Source organism: Enhydra lutris, unplaced genomic scaffold (genome assembly GCF_002288905.1).
Source record: "Enhydra lutris kenyoni isolate GAN:26980312 unplaced genomic scaffold, ASM228890v2 scaffoldscaffold10, whole genome shotgun sequence".
Lineage (NCBI taxonomy): Eukaryota > Metazoa > Chordata > Mammalia > Carnivora > Mustelidae > Enhydra > Enhydra lutris.
Genome location: NW_019154094.1, coordinates 1,730,809 through 1,751,272, shown reverse-complemented (window position 1 = coordinate 1,751,272; position 20,464 = coordinate 1,730,809). Strand labels below are relative to the sequence as shown.

The 20,464-nt window shown below is 53.0% G+C and overlaps 1 protein-coding gene across 2 annotated transcripts in view; it reads right to left on the bottom strand.

Moving 5' to 3' along the window:
• The window catches only part of LOC111144064 (SIN3 transcription regulator family member B), a 34,729-nt gene extending 16,958 nt beyond the window's left edge, over positions 1 to 17,771 (bottom strand). For both annotated transcript variants that reach the window (XM_022498153.1, XM_022498154.1), the window contains exons 1-7: positions 17,640 to 17,771; positions 17,290 to 17,396; positions 15,881 to 16,034; positions 9,267 to 9,467; positions 7,231 to 7,374; positions 1,620 to 1,742; positions 202 to 291 (exon numbers count right to left, since the gene is read on the bottom strand). In XM_022498153.1, the coding sequence (XP_022353861.1) occupies positions 202 to 291; positions 1,620 to 1,742; positions 7,231 to 7,374; positions 9,267 to 9,467; positions 15,881 to 16,034; positions 17,290 to 17,396; positions 17,640 to 17,771 (951 nt within the window). The remainder of the gene's footprint in view (positions 1 to 201; positions 292 to 1,619; positions 1,743 to 7,230; positions 7,375 to 9,266; positions 9,468 to 15,880; positions 16,035 to 17,289; positions 17,397 to 17,639) is intronic.
• Between the last annotated feature and the right edge of the window lie 2,693 nt (positions 17,772 to 20,464).

Here is a 20,464-nt window from a genome sequence, read left to right as displayed (position 1 = left end):
TTCAGGGAGACCAATGTGTGCCTTCAGATCTGCGTGGGCCCCAAGCTCTGCTGCCTCCTGCCGGCACCGCCTCCCACCGTGCGAGCTGGTGCCAGCCCCTTGTCCCCAGCCTGCCCCAGCTGCTGCCCAGCCTACCAGGTCCCTCCCCAGGGGCTCCCGTCCTGCACACCCGAGCTGTTGAGGCCAGCCTCGACGGCTCACCTTGTCGAAGAAGGAGAACTCCTGCAAGGTGCCGTACTTCCCCACAGCAGCAATGGACAGGTCTTTGGTACCTCGGAGTTTCATTTTCTTCTGTGGAGAGAAACTTTGTGCCGTGAAGGCCCCGGGCATCTTTGTCAAGAGTTACAGCGTCACTGACACTAAGCTCTCCTGACAGCAACCATCATGAGGGACTGGCTGGGGTCTGCCCGGGACCCCTGTGGAGGAAATCTAGGGACCACCCCCTCAGGCTCCGTGCCACCCACTACCCGGGCTCTAAATTTCGGCAGTTTAGGGCTTTGGTATTAGGCAGGAGCCTCACAAAGTTGGGAGGGGAAGGCAGCAGTATCCCTTGAAGCAGGATCAGAAACCTCTCCCCCTGCCTGTTTTGTCCGGTGGGCTGTGACGGTGGTAGCAAGGGCAAGAACAGGACGAGAACAAGATGAGCCCAGAGAAACCTTGGTTTTAAATCTCTGTGAAGAGTTTTGTCTCTAAGTTGGACTCAGACCAGAACCTGGCTGCTTGCTTGAGGCACTGAAGACCCTACAAAACCATCTCCCAATGCAGGGCATATGTCTAGAGGACGCAGAAGCCAGCTCAAAGGGGTTCCACTGGCCAAATCTGAGCCAGTTTAGATGCCAATATGAACAACAAGTCATGGATTACAACCCAGAGTAGGTCACCCAATAAAAGGAGACGAAGAAAAAGCTCTTCCTCAGAGTAGAAAGCCAACTAGTAAATGCAAAAAAAAAAAAAAAAAAAAAAAAAAATGGAATTAGAAAAACCACCGTTGGGCGCCTGGGTGGCTCAGTGGGTCAAGGCCTCTGCCTTCGTCTCGGGTCATGATCCCAGGGTCCTGGGATCGAGCCCCACATCGCGCTCTCTGCTCAGCGGGGAGCCTGCTTCTCCCTCTCTCTCTCTGCCTGCCTCTCGCCCTACTTGTGATCTCCGTCTGTCAAATAAATAAAATCTTTATAAAAAAAAAAAAAAGAGAAAAGAAAAACCACCGTCATGGGTGATGCATGCAACAGGAGATGGACCTCAGCCCCTTTCACCCTTCAACAGGTCTCCTTGTGCAGTGACCAACCTACACAACTGCACATGGCCGCCTGCCCATGAAAGAATCACCATGGCGAAAAGAAACAGACTTAGCAGTACATCCTATTTCCACAGGAAAACATGTTGCTCCTCGTAACAATCCTGTGAGCCACGTGTAATGGGTTAACAGCCACCTTAGAGGTGAGCTGACCTCCTAAGGTCCCAGGGCCGGTACATTTCAATGAGACCAGGGTCCAGACTCAGCCCATGCCTTGGACCTGCTACTTAGAGCTCCTGCACACTGCTCCCTAGGTCATCTACAGAGAGGGGAGGCTGCTGGGGGTCCACAGAGGGGGACATCTATGCGCACAGCTGACAGTTACCTTGGCTGGTGCAGACACCGGACGGAGGAGTGAGGGCCGAGAGCGCTTTTTGCTGTGTTCCAGGTTCTTCTCATGCTCACTCTTATGGACGCTGTTCATTTCGCATGGCCCATTTCCTGTGAACTAAGAACACAAACACGGGAGGTGATTAGTGCTGGAGAGATACTGGGCCCCTCAGTACTGGCTCTTGGTGCGTATGGGTGTGTGAAACCACCTCGGGCTCAGCCCATGGCCCCAGTGAATGCTGCCTGCCACAGGCTGGGACCCTGTCTGCATGTGAGGCGACTCTGGCTCTTGAGATGTCCATGTTGATTAAGGGAGAGACCCGGATTCCCAGATTATCAGTTTCCCTGTCACTTCTGACAGTTCTTACTTTTTATGATTTCATGTCCCCATTTGTAAACGTGTGAGCTAGATGGACCCTTAAAGACCCTTTGGGCAGGGGCTGACATATTCACCATGCCAGGTGAATAAAGTTTTATCGTAAATAAAGTTTTATTGGCACACATCCATGCCCACAAGCCAAAGGGGCTTTCCCACCATAACCGTGCAGCCAGGTCTTTGTAACAGAGATCCAACGGCCTGCAAAGCCTAAGACACTTACCATCAGGCCCTCTACAAAACAAAAAAGTTTGTCAACTCCAACTTAGGCCAAGTGGTCATGTTTAATTAGGACAGTATCAAATTTCATCTTTGGTTTCTTTTTCCTACTTTTTTTTTTTTTTAAGATTTTACTTATTTGCCAGAGAGAGAAAAGGTGAGCACAAGAAAAGGGAGCTGCACACAGAGGAGAAGCAGGGTCTCTGCTGAGCAGGGAGCCCGACGCAGGGCTCCATCCCAGGACCCCAGGATCATGACCTGAGCCAAAGGCAGATGCTTAACCAACTGAGCCCCCTGACGTCCCTTTTTCCTGCTGTTTTAATAGAACTTCAAATTTTAATATATAGGTCAGTGAAGATAAAGCTCAAGTTATAAAAGATTCTATGTGGGTGATTTTAATAATTTTTAAAAAATTGATTCAATCGCTTAAAACGTCCAAGACGCTCCAGTCAATGCACCCTGCTGAACTGGTAACAGGCACTACTGTGAGAAACTGAGCGTTGGGAGCTTTTCGGAGGGAGACGCCTGTTCTTCCGGGGCGGGTTCTGTCGGGGTCCAGCCTCGCAAAGTGCTGGGTGTCCAGCAGGGGGCGCAGCCACCACAGAAATCAGAGGATAGGCAGCCCCAGCTGCCCCCCTGCGGCACCCTGGCCACCACCGATGGGAGTAACTCCAGAGGGAATTAAGTAAGGCTGCCCTTGCAGCAGGCCCCGCAGAGCTCCTCAGCCTGAGTGTCTGCTGTGCACGGCCCCCCACAGCTGTGGTGGAAGGTGCTCCGCTCTCCTCCCGCCTTACCCAGGCCAACCACTGCTGAGGAACCTTCCAGCAGGCTTAGGGGGAGACAGCGTCATGGCCGCTTCCAAGAGGAGGAACTGAGGCTCGGGGAGGTGACCTGCTAGGGCCCCTCAACCATGCACCCTTGCTCCAACGGCTGCCCACCCCACCTCCTGTCCAGGCAGGGCTGCGCTCTCCAGCCTCCTTGGGGTGTGGAGAAAGGACACGCTGCTGGCCCCCGATCTCTGCCAGAGAGGGGAAAGCTGGCCTGGAACTTGGCCGGGCTTTTCCTTCCCGGGGGGCTGCCCATCTCCCATGCTGCCCCCAGTGAGGGCTGGGCTCAGGAAAAGAGCCGCCACCAGAGGCTGCAGCTGGGTTGTAAGAGGTGGATCCAAGGGGACGACGGTCAGACAAGCCCCTAACACGCCATGTGATAGGGCAAGTTGGCCAGGCGGCATGTGGCGCTGTGCAGCTCCAGCTCCTGGGGAACGTGGAGGCCTGAGGGCCCGCAACCCACACAAGGGTGTATTGCAGGCAGGAGGCAGTGAGAGTCCTCCGCTCCTCGTCTTTGTGCCCCTGGAGCCTGCGAGGAGGCTCTCTGGCAAAGAGAAAAAGAAATCGGAGTGATGCCAGGACAGCACAGGACATTGTTTGGGAAAAGGGGGCCAAGCCCAAGGAGGGACACTGTGCTTCGGGGCTGGGTTGGGGCGGAGGGGGGCTGAGAGTGGAAGTGAGGGTGGGGACATGAGGAGTTAGGCTCAGCTGGAAGTGCAGCCACCTCTGGTGGAGGTGAGCTCCCTGCCCCCCTGGGGAGGGGGTCGGGAAATCCACACCAGGGCTTTGCTCAGCCCTCCCCATGTACTCCCCAGGGGCCTCCTGCAGGCTGGCTGGTCCTGGGGAAGCAGAGGGAGGCCCTGCCGCTTGGGTGGACACTCAGGGAGGGCGGGGGGGGGGGGCGGACAACACTGGCACTGGGAAGGGATGGGGACAATCCATCTGGATCCTCCGCCTGCTTTTCCTGAACATTCCCAGCTGTTCTTTCTGGAGCACTGCACACGTGCTGGGCTGCACACAAAAGCGCTTAGAGGATGATGGCTTGCCGAGTCAGAGCAGGAAGGTCTTCATCCCCATGTGAAAGAGAAGGAAACCAGGCCTGGGACGTGAGTGAGGGCGTTGGCTCAAGCCCTCCTGAGCGCCTGCGGACACGGAGTGAGTGTCTCAGCCTGGGCTGTGTGCTCCTGGGGGCCCTGCCTAGCCCTCCAGCCCCTGAAGACATACAAAACTCCAGGCAGGGTGAAGGGACAGGCGACAGCTCCAGGACGAGACGTCAACCCTATGGAGAGGCACAGAGCTTCTCTGACTTTGAGTCAGGAAGTATTTCCAGGTGGCATCCTGACTTTGAGGTGGCATTCATGGGCACTGGAAGGCCAAGTGATTCTTGATGATCCAAACCCAGACCCCTGTACGCACCCACCAAGCCTCTCCTGCTGCTCCCCAGCCCTGCCCCCCCACCGCATCTTCCTTTAGAAGCAGAACCAGGAGAGGTGGTAGTGATGCACTTGGGCCGGGGTTAGTGGGGGAGGACCGCTCGTGTGCACAGGACCCAAGCCACCATCCAAAGCAGAGAAGAACAAAAAGAGGAAAAGGAGTAGCCAATAAACTCGAATAGAAGCGTGTTTCTTCCATCTGACAAAGGGGTGTTTACGAAAAGCCCACAGCTCCCAGAACACTCAGGTGGAAGATGGAAAGCTTTTCCCTTAAGATCAGGAACAAGACAAGAATGCCTCCTCTCACCACTTCTATTCAGCTCAGTAATAAAGGCTCCACTGCAGCAATTAGGCCAAGACAAGGAACGAAAAGGCATTCATAATGGAAAAGAAAGAAAACCATCTCTATTAGCAGATGGCATGGTAACACACATATAAAAAAATCCTCGTGAATATACAAAGGCTATTAAAGCTGATAAACAGACTCAGCAAAGTCACAGGAAGCAAAACACACAAAAATCAGTGGTATTTGTATACACTCATGATGCACAATCCAAAAATGAAATTAAGGAAAAAAAAAGAGTAAGATATTTGGGATAAATTTAACCTAAGAGGTGCAAGACAAGTACATCAAAAACCACAAAATGTTGCTGAAAGAAATTGAAGATTTAAATAAATGCAAAGAAACCTCATGTTCATGGATCAGAAGACTTAACATTATCAAGATGGCAATATTCCCCAAAACAATCTAAAGATTCAAGGCAATCCCTATCAAAATCCCAATGGCTTTTTTCCCTTTTTTTTTGCAGAAATGGTAATGCTGACCTTCAAGTTTATATGGAATTCCGAGGGGCCCTGACTAGCTAACATCATCTTGAAAAAGAACACAACTCAAATCGCTTCTTCATTCTGAACTTAGGACAAAATTATAGTAATCCAGACAGTGTGGTGCTGCCCTCAGAAGAGACATGCGGGGGGTGGTCGATGGGTTGGAACTGAACAGTCCAGAAATAAATCCATACAATGGTGCTCAACTGGTTTTCAACAACGGTGCGAGGACCATTCAACGGGAACAGAAAAGTTGCTTCAATAAACCGTGCTGGGAAGACTGGCTCTCCCCTCAGGAAAGAATGGAGTTGGATCCCTACCTCACACCACACAAACACACAAAAATTAAATCAAAATGCACCAATGACCTAACTATGAAAGCTAAAATTATAGAAACTTTTAGAGAAAAATACAGGAGGAAACCTTCCTGTCTTCAGCTCTGGCAGAGATTGAGACACTAAAAGCATGAGCAACAAAAGAAAAAACAGGTAACTGGATTTGATCAGAACTAAAAGCCTGTGTACATTAAAGGACACTGGAAGTGAAAAGACAACCTACAAAAAGGAGAAAAATTTTTAATAAGAGCCTGGTCTCCAGAATATATATATATATAGAACCCTTACAGCTTAATAATAAAAAGATAAACTAAAAAACGGGCAAAGGACAGACATTTCTCCAAAGAAGATACACAAAAGGCCAAAAAGCCTACAAGATGCTCAGTACCCTTAGTCGTCAGGGAAACGGAAATCCAAACCACAATGAGATACAACTTCGCAACGACACAGCCATAACTGAAAAACAGACCCAAACACCCCGTGTCGGCGACACTGCGGAGCACCCTGCTGGTGAGAACAGAAGATGGCGTAGCTGCTGTGAAACAGTCCGGCACTTCCTCAACACGTGAAACACAGTCACCCGTTGACTCGGCAATTCCGCTCCTAGGTACAGACTCCAAAGACCTGAAAACGCGGACTCCAGCACACCCTCCCGCACGAACATTCACAGCAGCCTCACCCACAACCACCAAGAAGAAACCACCCAAATGTCCGGGAACTGATGGCGGGATATGCAAATTGTGGTCCATCTGCACAACGGAGGAGGACTCGGCAGTGAAAAGGAACGTGATACCGAAGAACGCCGCGCCGCGGGTGAACCCTCCAACAGCCCGCTGAGTGAAGGCCAGATGCTAAGGCCACATGGTGTAGGATCCCCCGTGTCTGACCTGTGCAGAACAGGTGCAGACTCGTGGCTGCCAGGGGCTAGGGGAGGAGGAATGGGGAGTGACTGCTCCCTGGGACAGGGTCTCCTTTGCGGTGATGAAAATGGTCTGGAACTAGACAGAAGTGCTGGCTGCACAACACTGTGAATGTACCAAATGCCGCTGAACTGTATCCTTTCGTGGCGTGTTTCATGTTATGTGAATTTTGCTTCAATTTCTAAGAAAGCCTTATGGAGAAAATACAATGGAAAGGATATGGAAAGCACAACCCAGCAGGCCTCAGGTCATGATGGTGGGGGGGCACGAGGCTGATGATGCAGCCTGCACCCTCGACCCCCTACCCCAGACCCCTCCTCACCCTCTCTGCCCTCCACCCCCAACCCTGCGGTCACTGGCAAGTCTCACACTGCCCGACAGGCACGTTCCCACAGGGCACTGGTTACAGACAGGTCTCCTCCCAGCTGGCCCTCACCCCCCCGGACACCACCTGAAAGAGGAGCCCCCCCTCAGGATCTGCTCCAACAGGATGTGGAGGTGAGCCTGCACGGGGGCCTAGGGGTGTCTGCATGCTGTGTGGCTTCTGGGGAAGCCAGCATGTCCCGGGCACAAATAAGCCCAGCCTGGTCTTCGGGGCCGCACTGAGAAACAGGGTCCCAGCTGAGAGGAAGGTGGCCCTCGGGCCAGGGTGGGCCCTCTGTACTTACCAGGGACCGCTTGGCTTCAGGCAGGAACTGTCCAAACTCGGACAGCAGGTCCTCCTGGCCCCGGAAGAGGTTGGCTACCTCGGTAAACACTTCCTCTTCGGACATGCCTCGGAAAGGCCGCCCCTTCGTGCTCAGCTGCTCCTTCTGCCAATTCAGGAAAGGGAAAATGAGTAGTTAGCCAAGGATGGAGGCACCCCAGGCTGTTGACATTCAGGCATCCCACTGTGGAGGAGACCGAGGGACGACTCACGAAACAAAGAACGGGCTGGCAGAGCCCATGCCTGCTATCACTAGGAGAAAGGAACCCAGTCCACCATCCTGCTAACAGCTTGGGGTGCCCTGCATGCTTCTGTCCTCGTCCCACCCCACAACACAGCCTGAGCCCTGGCCAGGGATGGGGCTTACAAGGGAGTACAGAAGGGATGATGGCAGGGGCATAGTCATGGAATGGTCCGGCCTCAGTCCTTGCATGTCCTCAAACAGAGGCTGGGGAAGTACAAGGTCAGCACAAGGGCAAAGAAGGCCCTTTTTTGCGGACAGGGCGCAGGGAGTGTGGAGCTGGTGGTGGGCCTTCAAAGAAACAGGGTGACGGGGGAAGGAAAGGGAGTACTGGGAAAAGGGACCTGTCCACCCAGAGTCAGAAAGACCTCTAAAGTTGAAGGAAGATGGCCTAATCCAGAGCTTAAAGCACCAAGATGAGGACCAAAGGGGACCCGGGTCAGGAGGGCAGGAAAACTCAGGATGGAAGTCCCTGTCAACTTTAGAAGTCCCTGTCAGCTTCACACCCAAGAATGTGACAGAACACGAGGCGGTGGAGCTGGGGATCGAGCACACAGCTCGGGCTTCCCACTCCATGGCTGTAAAGGGAATGAGACGACCCATCAAGGGCCCTTAATATTGCCCTCCCCTTCCTCAGGTCCCCTGAAGCTGGCTGTCTACTCTGACCCCTAGGACTTTGCACAGGATGTTCCCAGCACTGAGAAAGTCCACCCTTTGTCTATACTCATCTGCCTGATGGCTCTGCCTGATTTCTTGGGATTTAAGCCAAAGCTGCCCTTCCTGACACCCTGCAGTCCCTAGTCAGGGTTGGCAATCTGGACAGACTTCTACACGCTTCCCTTTTCTCCCACCCCAACCATCTCTAAGTCTCTTCCACCTCCAGACTGAACGAAGCAGCAACCATTCATCTTTGCTGCCCCACTGCCTGGCAAGGATCCCACTTGTAATCCACTTGTAATCAGCATCAACAGAGGGCTGCTGTGTTGTCAAAACACTGGCGAAGCCATCTTACAGAGAAGACCATCTTCTCAGGTTCTTTTTAAATCCCTGTACCCTGCGTTTCCTAGTACTTCCTGGGACGTAGGGGTGCCTCACGGAGCAAATTAAAATCCTGACAAAACCGAACTCCAACAGGTATCTGGATACCCGTGTTCACAGCAGCATTATTTCCAAGAGCCAAAATCACGGGAGCAACCCTGGTGCCCACCCGTGGAGGAACAGATAAACACACGTGGTATATCCATGCCACAGAATGTTCTCCAGCCTTAAAAAGGACGGACATTCTGGCCCAGGATACGGCATGGATGAACCCTGAGGACATCACAGTGAATGAAAGAATCCAGACACAAAGAGACAAGTACTGTATGATTCCACTTATAGGAGGTCCCTCGAGTTGTCAAATTCAGAGAGACGGGAAGTGGGATGGTGGGTGCCAGGGGCTGGGGGAGCTACTGTCTCATGGGGTGGAGTCTTGGTTTTGCACGATGAACAAGTTTTGGGGGTGGATGGTGGGGAAGGCTGCACAACGTGAAAGTACTTAATACCACGGAATGGGACACTTAAAAAGGGTTAAAATGTAAGTTTTAGGTCATGTACAATTTATCACAGTAAAGAAAAAACAAACAGACTAAATAAAAAATGCATCGGAATTATACAGGATTTCATGAATTCAGACCAGAAAATGTGAATGCCCCTGACGCACCCTGAAAGTGGGCTGGTGCCACTGGCACCCGGCCAGGGTCACATGGGCCTCTTACCTGGTAAGTGTGCAGTATCTCCAGGAATGACCTATAGATCTCTGGGTGGTCTAGAAAACGGGTCTTAATCTTGTTCACGTAGCTGATGGCGTTGTTGAACTCCACGGAATCCGACTCCAAGGGCACCTGGGGCTTGTCCTCCTTATACAGCATCTGCGGCTTGAAGTTCTCCGCACAGTCATTGTGGTTGTGCGAATTCTCCTGACAACAGCACGACAGCGAGTTACTGGCAGTTCTGACCCCGAGAACAGATGTGAGAAACGCTGGACAGAGCCTTGGTCCGTCTGGGAGCAAGCGGCACCCAGCAGAGAGCCAAGGTTTATAATGAGATGCAGGAGAACATTCCTTGTGGGGGCCTGGAGGGAGGGAAGTTGGGGGAGGTGGTCTCACACACACACGGGCAGATAACGCCCCCCTCACCACACTGTGCGTCTGCACTGTCCTGGGTGAGTCTCACCAGCCCACCGCCATCTGATCCAAGACCATTTAGTTCAAATGACACCCAACACCTTGAAAAATGAGCATGCGGTAGAAATACACGGCAAGTGGATTGTTTAATCCCCCTGGAGTGGAGTTTGGGGCTGCGGATAAAAGCAGCTTTCCACACCTCCTGCTGTCAGCTGTGCTGGGCAAGTGGGGACCCTGGAGGTGAGTAGGGCCACCACCGCCCAGGTTGTCTAGGACCATGGGACTCGCAGTGCTAAATCAGGGGTAGTCATCTGAGAGAAGAGACAGGCCCTGACTGGTCATCATGCTTGCCCTCCCTCGGCAGTCTTTTCTAGCCACACAAAGAGAAAACAGACACACACGTCTCTCTCCTAGACACCCCGAACTCTGATCTGGCGTGGGACAGACCCCACCCTCCCTGAAGGAGGGGGTGTTTCTAAACTACAACTTCATGTGTGGTTCTAATGACTCCCTGCAAACCACAACTAGGCTGTCATGGGTGCCCCCCCCCGCCCAGTATCCTGCGGGTCCCACGCACACAGGGGCTGGTTCTGGAGCAGGCCAGGGAACCTCCAGCACAGCTCCAGGGGTCTGTCAGAGGACACCTTCTCAGCAAGTCTTCCAGAATGATCTGTGCCAAACCAAAATGGCCTCCATCTCCCAGCACGCCGAGCCCCTTTCTTGCTCCATCTTCCTCTGTGGCACGTGTCACCTTCTCACACACATATTTTGTTTTCCTCTTGTCTACCCCTGACCAGATGGCAAATATCCACACTGTTCGCTGCCATAGCCCAGGTGCCCAGAACAGTGTTTGGAACAGAGTGGGCCCCAGCCACTGCTGGGAATCATCAGATGCACGGATGAAGGAACAAACAGCCTGGTGCTTCCATCCGTGCTCGGAAGGCACGGGGCACCAAGTTCGGACCCGAGGGCTCTAGCAGGATGGGGAAGGGCAGGCACAAAGCAGCAGGGCCGTCATGAGGACAGACGCACTCGCTGGGCACACTTGCTCTCGTCGGGGTGGGTGTGTACTACTGTGCTCAGGCTGCCGTAAGGAAACACCACGGACTGGGCAGCTTACACAACAGAAATGTATTTCCTCACAGTCCTGGAGGCTGAAGTCCAAGATCAAGGTTCAGCAGAGTGGCTTGTGCGCAGCCATCTTCTGTGTCCTCACACGGTTGTCCCTCTGTTGGAAGGTTGGGTCGGTCCATGTGTCCAAATGTCCTCTTCTTATAAGGACACCAGTCGGACTGGATCAGGGGACACCCTAAGGGGCTCTTTTTACCTTAACGACCGCTGTGAAGGTCTCCAAAAACAATCACATTCTGAGTACTGAAGGTTAGGACTTCAACATATGAATTGGGATTGGGGGTGGTGGCTGGTGAGAGGACACAATTCAGCCTGAACTGTGGGTACTGAGACGTTCTAGAAAAATCTGAGGCAAGACAAGCAGAAACACAAAAGACCCACACCAGCTACAACTCTAAACAGCACCTCTCCCTGGCAGTGGGATACATCCTAAGGCCCTCTGGGGACTATCTTGCTGATTACCACATTCCTTCCAGGTGTGCTGGCCTGGCAGCAGAAGGAGCTAGAAGGAGCCAGGGAGAGGTGCGAGAGGGAGCAGCCCTGGGGTGGAGATTTGCTTCAGAGGAGGCTGAGAGCTCGTTGGAGCTCCCCACCCCTCCTCGGGGAGCATTTTCAAGCTCCGCGTACCCCTTTCCCACACCCTGGACCAAGGCGCGGGGACAAGATGGAGAAGCCTCCGCACGGCCAGGGCTTGGCAACGAGGACCCAACGGTAATGGGGCAGCTGCTCTGGCCAGCAGCCTGGCGGTTCCTCCGTAAGTTAAACATAGTTACCACGTGACCCGGCAACTCCGCTTTCAGGTATGAACCCAAGAATCGCCAACAGCCGTGCAAACGACTCAAACGGCTACCGGGAACGGATAAACCCATGTGCAGCATCGCTACGATGGAAAATTCTTCAACTACAGAAAGGAACGTAGCTCGGACACAGGCTACAGTGAGGGTGAACCTTGACACCGCGATGCTGAGCGGAGGAACCCAGACACAAGAAGTTACATACAATTCCACTGAAACGAAATGTCCAGAACAGGCAAGTCTGCAGAGACAAAGTGGATTAGTGGTTGCCAGGGGCTGGTGGGAGAGGAGAACTGTGAGATACAGTTTCTTTCCGGGGTGATAAAAATGTTCGGGGATTGAGCGGGGGATGGTTTTAAGATAACGTAAGTATGCGCAAACCCGCCGAATTATATACTTCAGTTACAAAAAATGAATTTATGTTACCATGAATCTTATCACAATTTAAAAACATTTTTAATATAATCTCTGGAATATGTAAAAACCACTCTCCATACAAATATAAGCTGGCTTTGGCTCCTGGGCCAAACCCTGCTCTAAACCTTCCAGAATAATCCAGATTTTTCTCATCCGTGCCTGCCGGGAGTGGCTTCATTCAGGCATAGTCTGGTGTAGTCCTATTAGACACCAGGGAGCAACCCTGCACAGACCACCCTCTGAGTGGCTGCAGCCCCACCTGGATGCATGTGAGACCCCTCATCAGAGAGCACATTCCAAACGCAGAGCAGCTTCCCTGCCGCGCCCCCACTGCTCCCAGGCCTCCCTCACCCCAGCAGGTGCTGCCACTTTCACCCAGAGGCTGAGGCATCCTGGAATCTCCCTGCACTTCCCACCCTCACGGACTCCCCGTCCCCGGGGCCACATTGCTGCCCACTGCCTGGATCACCAGGGACACCTCCCTGGCCCCCAGATCCTCTCTTGCCCCCAGTCCACTTCTGGCACCCCAGCCAGAGTAGCCTTTCTGGAACTCTCCACGGGCTCCCCTTGCTCCTGACTCCCCCCCCTACACTCACCCCTGCACCACCCCCCCAACCTCACAGGCTCCCTGGCTGTTTCTCAAGCACTCACTCATCACCTCAGGCCTTCAGACCCGGCCTGGGAAAACCCTGCCCCAAGACACAGGCAGGGCCTCTGCCCTCAGCCCCTCAAGCCCTGCCCCCTTTCACTCACTAAAGTCCCTTATGTATCTCTCGTCTGTCTACCTGTATCTTTTTTTTTTTTTTTTTTGACAGACAGACATCACAAGTAGGCAGAGAGGCAGGCAGAGAGAGAGAGGAAGCAGGCTCCCTGCTGAGCAGAGAGCCTGATGTGGGGCTTGATCCCAGGACCCTGGGATCATGACCCGAGCCGAAGGCAGAGGCTTTAACCCACTGAGCCACCCAGGCGCCCCACGTCTACCTGTATCTTGAGGGTCCCTGCTTTGATGTGCGCATGCCCAAGAGCAGGGACTCTGGATAAACCCCGCCTGAAGCAGAAGAGGTGGTTGACACCTGCTCCGTGAGGGACTAAGACACAAATACAAGAGGCGACCCAACAGGGACTCACTGAACTTCCAGATGACCCTCCCCATGGCAGGCCAGCCTCTGAATGTAAAGGGGTCACTCATCAGATGAGCTAAGGGTTTAACCTTTACCTGTGTTCAAGCTGGCTGCTGCTGCAGCTGACCCTGAGGGGGCGGGCTCCCAGGAGGCAGGGTGGCTCTGAACGGAACCCCGGGGCTGAGAGTCGTCACCTTGCCACCGACATGCTGTGTCTTGCTCCTCCAACACTTGCCCCACACCGCCCGGAAGAGGGACACGGCTGTGAAGCAGCCAGACAAGGGTCCTGCCTGATCTGGACTCAGTCAGGCAAGCCAGATCAAGACACAGCAGGTTTTGAATTTCAAACCCTAGCTTTGCCATTTTACAATATACAAAACTGGGTGACATGGGAATGGCCGGGGGTGGGAGCAGAGGGGTCTCTGGGGAGTGACATTACAACTGAGGCCCGCTGACCAGCTCTGAGAAGATGCTGACTCAGCAGGCTGTAGCCCCAGCAAGGGGACATTCTTCCCACCATGCAGCCCTGGCCTTCCTGGGGGCACACGCCCCACATCATGGCACATGTCTGTCTGTCTTCCTCTTAGACTTGTGTTCTCAGTGAGGCTGATTCTGTCCCGCAGTGGGCACTTAGCGTTGTGTGGAGACACTTCTAGGTTGACACACGGTGGGGGGCAGAGGCCGGGGTTGCTGCTCAGCCCCATACAGGGCACAGGACAGCCTGCTCCAGGAAAGAACAATCTGGTCCCAAGGGCAACAGGGGCAACGCTGAGAAACCTGCACCAAGGGCTCCCCATAGCCGGGGACTCCCCTGACTTCTCTTCCTCTGCACCTCAGAGCTACTCCCTCCTTGCCTGGAGTTGATAGGACTCACGAGGACATGAGAAATGAAAAAAAAAAAAAACAAAAAACATCGAAGGTGTACATCGAAACACAGAAGCTAGAAAAACCAGTAAAACAAAACAAAACAAGTCACTGGGGCGTGGCACGTAGGGAGCCCTAAGAAGTTCTCGGGCTACTGTGGCCTCTCCAAGGACTCCAGGCCATCTCCTCTATGCCTGGCAGGAAGGAGGGCTGAAAACAGGGCAGGAAAACCAGCAGGTCAACTCATGTGGGCAGAAATGGAGTGGCAGCAGGAAACAGGGGCCCTAGACGTCGTGGCTTCGGGGCTTTGGCAAGACCACAGGGCTGGTCCCGTCTCACTGTGTCCGCAGCACGTCTCCACGGAGTGAGCACAACAGCAGGAGCCTTGTGGCTACTGACCGCAAAACGAGACCTCGGAGCAGTTTGCGTTGAGATCCAGCCCCGCAAGCTGAGTTACTCCAACAGCTGGGGACCGAGCAAGGCAATTTCCACAAGTGAGGTCTCCGACTTCAGCTCTTTCTTAGGGAGCGATGGTCATGACCCACCTGTGTACAGACTCGACTCGTCCAAGCGCAGCCCTGCGCACCGCTGCCAAAGAGCCTGCTCTTCTTCCCAGTCGCCCCGGTTCTGCCGGTGAACCCCGCTAAGGCTGCTGATCTTCTGGAGCAATGAGCCCTACATCTGGATCGTGGCACTCCACTTGTAAATGCGAAATGGAAGCAGCTCTTTGGAGGTCAGCAGCCACGAGCTTCCGATTTCCTTTTCAAAACCGTGATGCTCTCCTTGGCTTTAATGAGGCAACATGCTGGTGGCGGAGCTTGCCTTGCATAGAGAGAAGGCAGAATTTACATGCAGAGAGAGGGCGGTCACGGTCACACTGCCTCTGGCCATTCTCCTTCCAAGTCTGACTCCTGCATTGATAGGAAACTGCTATCTCCTTCATCAGAGGCCAAATGGACAGAACGCTTCCTGGGGTAGGCTTTTTTAACATTCCCCGCTAATACCCAAAGCCCTGGAGCAGAGACAGAAGAGGCTGGAAAAGCTGGTTCACGGAGACCAGGGGCTCTCGATGGGGGCGATGTGGTTCCCAGGAGTCATCTGGCAATGCCTGGGGATGCATCCCGCTGTCATCACAGGGCCAGGGCCTTGTGGGTGGAGTCAGGGATGCTGTACACATCTCCAGGCGCACTGGATAGCCGCCCCACCTCCAACAGCATTACGGCAACGGGGCCAAGGGAGAGGAAAGGCAGTGGCTACTTTGTAAGAGTAAAGCTCACACAGACTTCTGTGTTCTCAGGGGGTCTGGTGGGCTTGGGCAAGAAGGGACTGCAGGGACAGAGGAAGCAGCAAGCTGCCACCTGAGACAGAAGGAACCAAAGCCACAAGCCGAAGCTGAGCCAAAGACCCTGCTGGCAACGAAATGCGGCCCAGCAACGACAAAATGGCTATTCTCACATGCGTCTCAACTGCTTTATTGTGTGGCTGGTACCTGGGATGATCAGAGAGACCCCACGCCCGAGTCCAAGTGCGGCTTGCCTAGCGCGCTCACAGGGAGAGCATCTGGGTAAGAGCCTGGTGACGGTGGGTGGTTATTTTGACAGGACATAGAACTGTTAGGACAATGCCCCCCAGACACAAACAACCACATCCACTCTTGATCTGAATCCTCCAAAGGGACTGGTGTGGGGTAAACAGGTGGCTGGGTAGGGACTCTGATCTATTTTGATCTGCATTAGAAGCGAGCACTGTGTCTGGACAAAGATTGGATCTTTGCTGCCTTTCCGGCAGTAAGACACAAGACGGGCTGCCTGAGCTAGGTAACTGAGTACCAGGGCTGAAGTGTCAGGACCACATCCCTCAGACCACCACAGCGGCATACCTGGCTAGACAGAGGCGACTGTATGTTTAACTTGCCGTTCTTGGGAATGTCTATTCTGTACCCGAGGGGAAGGAAAGCGTTGAATCCAACAATGAGGTCAGGGTGTTCGTGGAAGAGCTGCGACACACGTCGGATGACTCCAGGTGTATCGATGCTGGAAGAAAAAAGAGGGAGAGTGGGCAGAAGTGTCCTGGGGAGCACATGGAAAGCCAAATCTACTCCCAACTCGCTTGACAGTGCCACCTAATGAGCTTCTTGAAGGACAACAAAGCACCCTGCAACGTGACCAGTGTGATTCAGCCAGTGTGTCATTTACTTCCACAGCTGCCAAGCTCGGGCTCCCTGTGCCTTCCTAGCGAGAACCACAGGACATTTGCATGACACATCTCCCCCAAACACTCCAAGCACACACACACTCAGTTCTGAAAATGCCAAGAGACCAAGGGAAAGTCCAGGACTCCAAGTAGTGGCAGGAGGGCCTCTAAGCAAGGTGATGAACTATGACACAGGCGTTAATCCCAGCAAGTGACAGCAAGGCATAAATACCAAAGGCCCTGCAAGCAGAGGTTGCACAACAATGCCAGTGGTCTCTCTTATGGCTGTAGGGGGGACACCTCTCAAGGCTTTAGCTTGTCTCTCCTGGAAGGAAAGCGGCCAGCCCTGCCATGTTTCCTCAGAGCGGGGGAAGCAGCCTGGTTGGGGATGTGACCACTGAGAATCTAAGAGTCAGAGTGCCCATGTTCTAGTCCTGACTGCCCCTAAGATTGGTCTGGGCAAGCAGCTGGCCCACTCTAAGCCTAAGTAAGCCTCCTGTCAGAGGATGGCATGATCTCCTGGTCCCCCACCTAGTTCTAACCCTCCTGTGTGCCTACAAAATCAGCCAATGTGTTTTAAACCCCTTCTATGTGCCAGGCCCCTTACAGAGCATTTTATGCGCATTACTGTCCAACAGGCCGGGCACTAGGGTGCCACTGGGTGAGGCACTCACCTTGCTGACAAGATTTAAGGGGGAGAGAGCGCCAAAACACTCAATACTCAAGACAAATAACATTGTGGTGTAGTGCTTAAAAAAATTAAAATTAATTTTAGAAGATCCTTGGTGAACAAAATTCCTTTAAAATCATTTTGAGTAAAGACAGAACCAGACTCTCTTGCTTGCAGACTTCTCTCTCTTGCTCTCTCCTCACCCCATCCCTGCTCTCCTTCCAGGAATCCCCACAACAGCTCCACAGGGGGCTACTCTCCACTCCCGTTTTTCAGAAAGAACTGAGGCTCTGAGAGGTTCCACGACCTGCGCAAGGTCACCCGACTGGGGCGGAGAAGCAGCCGGGATGGTGGGTTCCCACTCCGCTCTGCCGGATCGCGGCCCAGGGTGGCCCCCCCGGGGTGAGGAGGGGTCCCGCGGGTACCTCTGGCTTTTGAACTCCTTCATGATCTCCAGGAAGCCGTTGTAGGTGGCAGGGTCGCTGCCGAAGCGGATCTTCACCTGGTCCAGGTAGGTAAGGGCGTCCTCCACCTGCGGGGAGGGGGAGGGTCCTGATGGGCGGGGGTCGGCGGAGGAGGGGACGGAGGACAAGAGTCCCTGGCGGGGAGGGGAACGGGCCGAGCCTCCGAGGAGCTGAGGTAAGGGGTCAGGGGTCGGGGGTCCGGGGCGGTGCGGAGTGGAGGCCGAGGCGGGGCCGGGCGGGGCCCGGGCGAGGGGCATCGGCCCCGGGGCCAGACGACAGGGTTCCCGAGGGAGAGTGGGGGCAGCACTCACGTGCACCGGCAGTTTCTCGTGGCCCGCGGAGCCCGAGCGACCCCAGCGGGCGCCGCTCAACCCCCGGCCCGCGGGGCCACCGCCGCTGCCACCGCCGCCGCCACCGCCGCTGCCGCCGCCAGCGTGCGCCATGTTGGAAGTCGGAGCCGCGGCCCGCCCCGCCCCCGCTCCAGGGCCGGCGGCGCACGCGCAGGCTCCGCCCAGAGGGGGCGGGGCTTGATAATGCCGCGAGGGGCGTGGCTCCTTGAAGGACTTGCTCTGGGATCTTACTCCCAAAATTGAAATGCTAACCAATTCCTTATATAGTGCAACTGGGCAAACCGAGACCTGCCCTTTGCTGTTGCCCAGCTCCACTAGCGAACTCATAACAGTCTTCACATTTTTAAAAGATAGAAAAAGTTCAAAAGAGAAGACTATTTCGTGACACGTGAAATCTCTGAAATTCAAATTTCGGTGTCTGTAAAATAATACTGGAACACAGCCACATCCACTTGTGTACCTATCATCTGTGGCTACTTTTGCACTATGAGAGCAAGGTGAGTAGCTGTGACAGATCCTAAGATGTGCAGACCCTGATATATTTACTGAAAAATATTTGTGGATCCCTGGTTTATAGGGTTGATCTGACAACGGGCCAGGGGCACACAGCACTACAGAGGGCCTTGCCAAGTGCACTTTTTGCTAACTGGCTCTAGACTTAGTTCCCTTCTCCTATCTTCACCTCCTTAGCCCTGATCACATCATTTCCCCAGTGGACCAGTTCAGGAGCCTCTTAAGAAGAAAAATTACTAAATTTCTCAAATACTTAGAGCCCATTGACAAGTCCTTTAAACAGGCAGAGTGAACTTCCTCTAGGGACTCACCTGCCTCAATGTTACTACTTTGTTAAGGGCAAAAAGCAATCTTAGCCTGATCCCCAGGATCCTCTAAGTCTACTTTAACATATAAAAATTCCTTTGGAAACTTCCTTTATCTTTAACCCCCAAGATACATGTAGGCAATCATCCCAAGCATATGACCCACCAATATACATCTGAAGGGTCTCATGACTCAGATTCTATTAGATGTAATAAATGACTTTCCCAGTAATAGCCAGCCCCCTCAAGGTCCTGGAAAACTTGCTTCCAAAAATTCCTTAGAGACTTACGCTAGTCCTAACCCCCTCCCAACCTGGAAGTATGTAATCAGCCACTCCTCCTGGCCCGGAGGGCAGCTCTTTCTGCCCATGGGTCCCGCCCCATGCTTTAATAAACTCATCTGTTTTGCACCAAAGCTGTCTCAAGAATTATTTCTTGGGAGAGGGAGAAGCAGGCTCCCTTGTGTTCCCTCTCTCGCTATCTCTTTCTCTCTGTGTCAAATAAATAAATATATAAAATCTTAAAAAAAAAAAAGAATTCTTTCTTGAACCCTAACATCTTTCCCACATCAGCAAGAACCTGGCCCTTACAAACCTTTTCTTACGGAATTTTCCACCTACCCTCTCTGCCTGCCCAGCCTGACTGCTCCCTGGCCCCATGGGTCAGCACACACCATTTCCCTTGTCAGAAGCCCTGTCCTATGCACTCTTCAAAGCACAACTTAATTTACTTCCCCCACCCTTGCCACCATCCCCAGTACATCACTTTCTTCTTTTTTTTTTTAAGGTTTTATTTATTTATTTGACAGAGAGACACAGTGAGAGAGGGAACACAAGCAGGGGGAGTGTGAGAGGAAGAAGCAGGCCTCCCAGTGAGCAGGGGGCCCCGATGTGGGACTCGATCCCAGCACCCTGGTATCAGGACCAGAGCCAAAGGCAGATGCCCAACGACTGAGCCACCCAGGCATCCAACCCCCATCACCTCCTTTTTGTGCTTCAACTCTAACACAGATTCCTGATATAGAGCCACAACCGTGAACATTTACCAAATGAATGAACTTTCACACAATGACCAAATGGCATTTCTTTTTTATATGTGAGGAAGCGCGGGAAAGCTAAGAATACCTTGGCAGGGAGTACAACGCTTGCCAAGCTCTGTGTCAGGATTGGAATGGTGAACAAAACAGGCAAGACTTTTGCCCTCATAGAGGTCTCAGTGTTTTCAGAAAGATAGGGATCAAATAGTCACACACACAAAATGCAGTTTGAACTGTAATAGATCCTTCAAAGAAAAGATATAAGTATTAACACGTACTTTGTTCCAGTTACTGTGGCTGAGTACCAAACCACCCCAAGATTTAGAGGATTGAAATGACATTTGTTTGCCCTGCAATCTGCAATTTGAGCACTTGGGCAGGGAAAGCTCATGGCTCTGGTCGCTGGGTAGTTGGAAGGCTGGGGCTGGAATCTTCTGAGGGTTTGCTCCTTCACACATCTTGTCAGTTGCTGCTGGTTGTAGATTGAAACCCATACCACGGCTGTTCCCAGGAATACCTCCCTGCAGGCACCCCATGCAGCCTGGTAGCGGGAGAGTGAGGTTCTTGTCTCACGGAGTTGAAGAATGAGTCTCGCTGACAAAGGAGGGTGAGCAAAGCAATCGAGTTTTATGAAGCAAAGATACAGAAAAAGCTCTCAAGAGCGAGAGGGGTCCTGGTAGGGTTGCCAGTGAGGGCTTTTCATCTCTGGCCTTTTATTAGGACTCGACCAGGAAACTTGCCACTGGTTAGTTACGTCAGTGGGTCTGGAACCAGACATGACACTTATACATTGTATGAGAGTCTTTGTTTCTTATGACATCTGGGATCTATAGATCTATTTTGCTAGGTCTGGTTAATCTTCATTGTTAACGTCTCCTTTGAGGCCTGATCATTTTTCCTGGTTAATTTCTATTTTCTGTGGTTACAGTGTA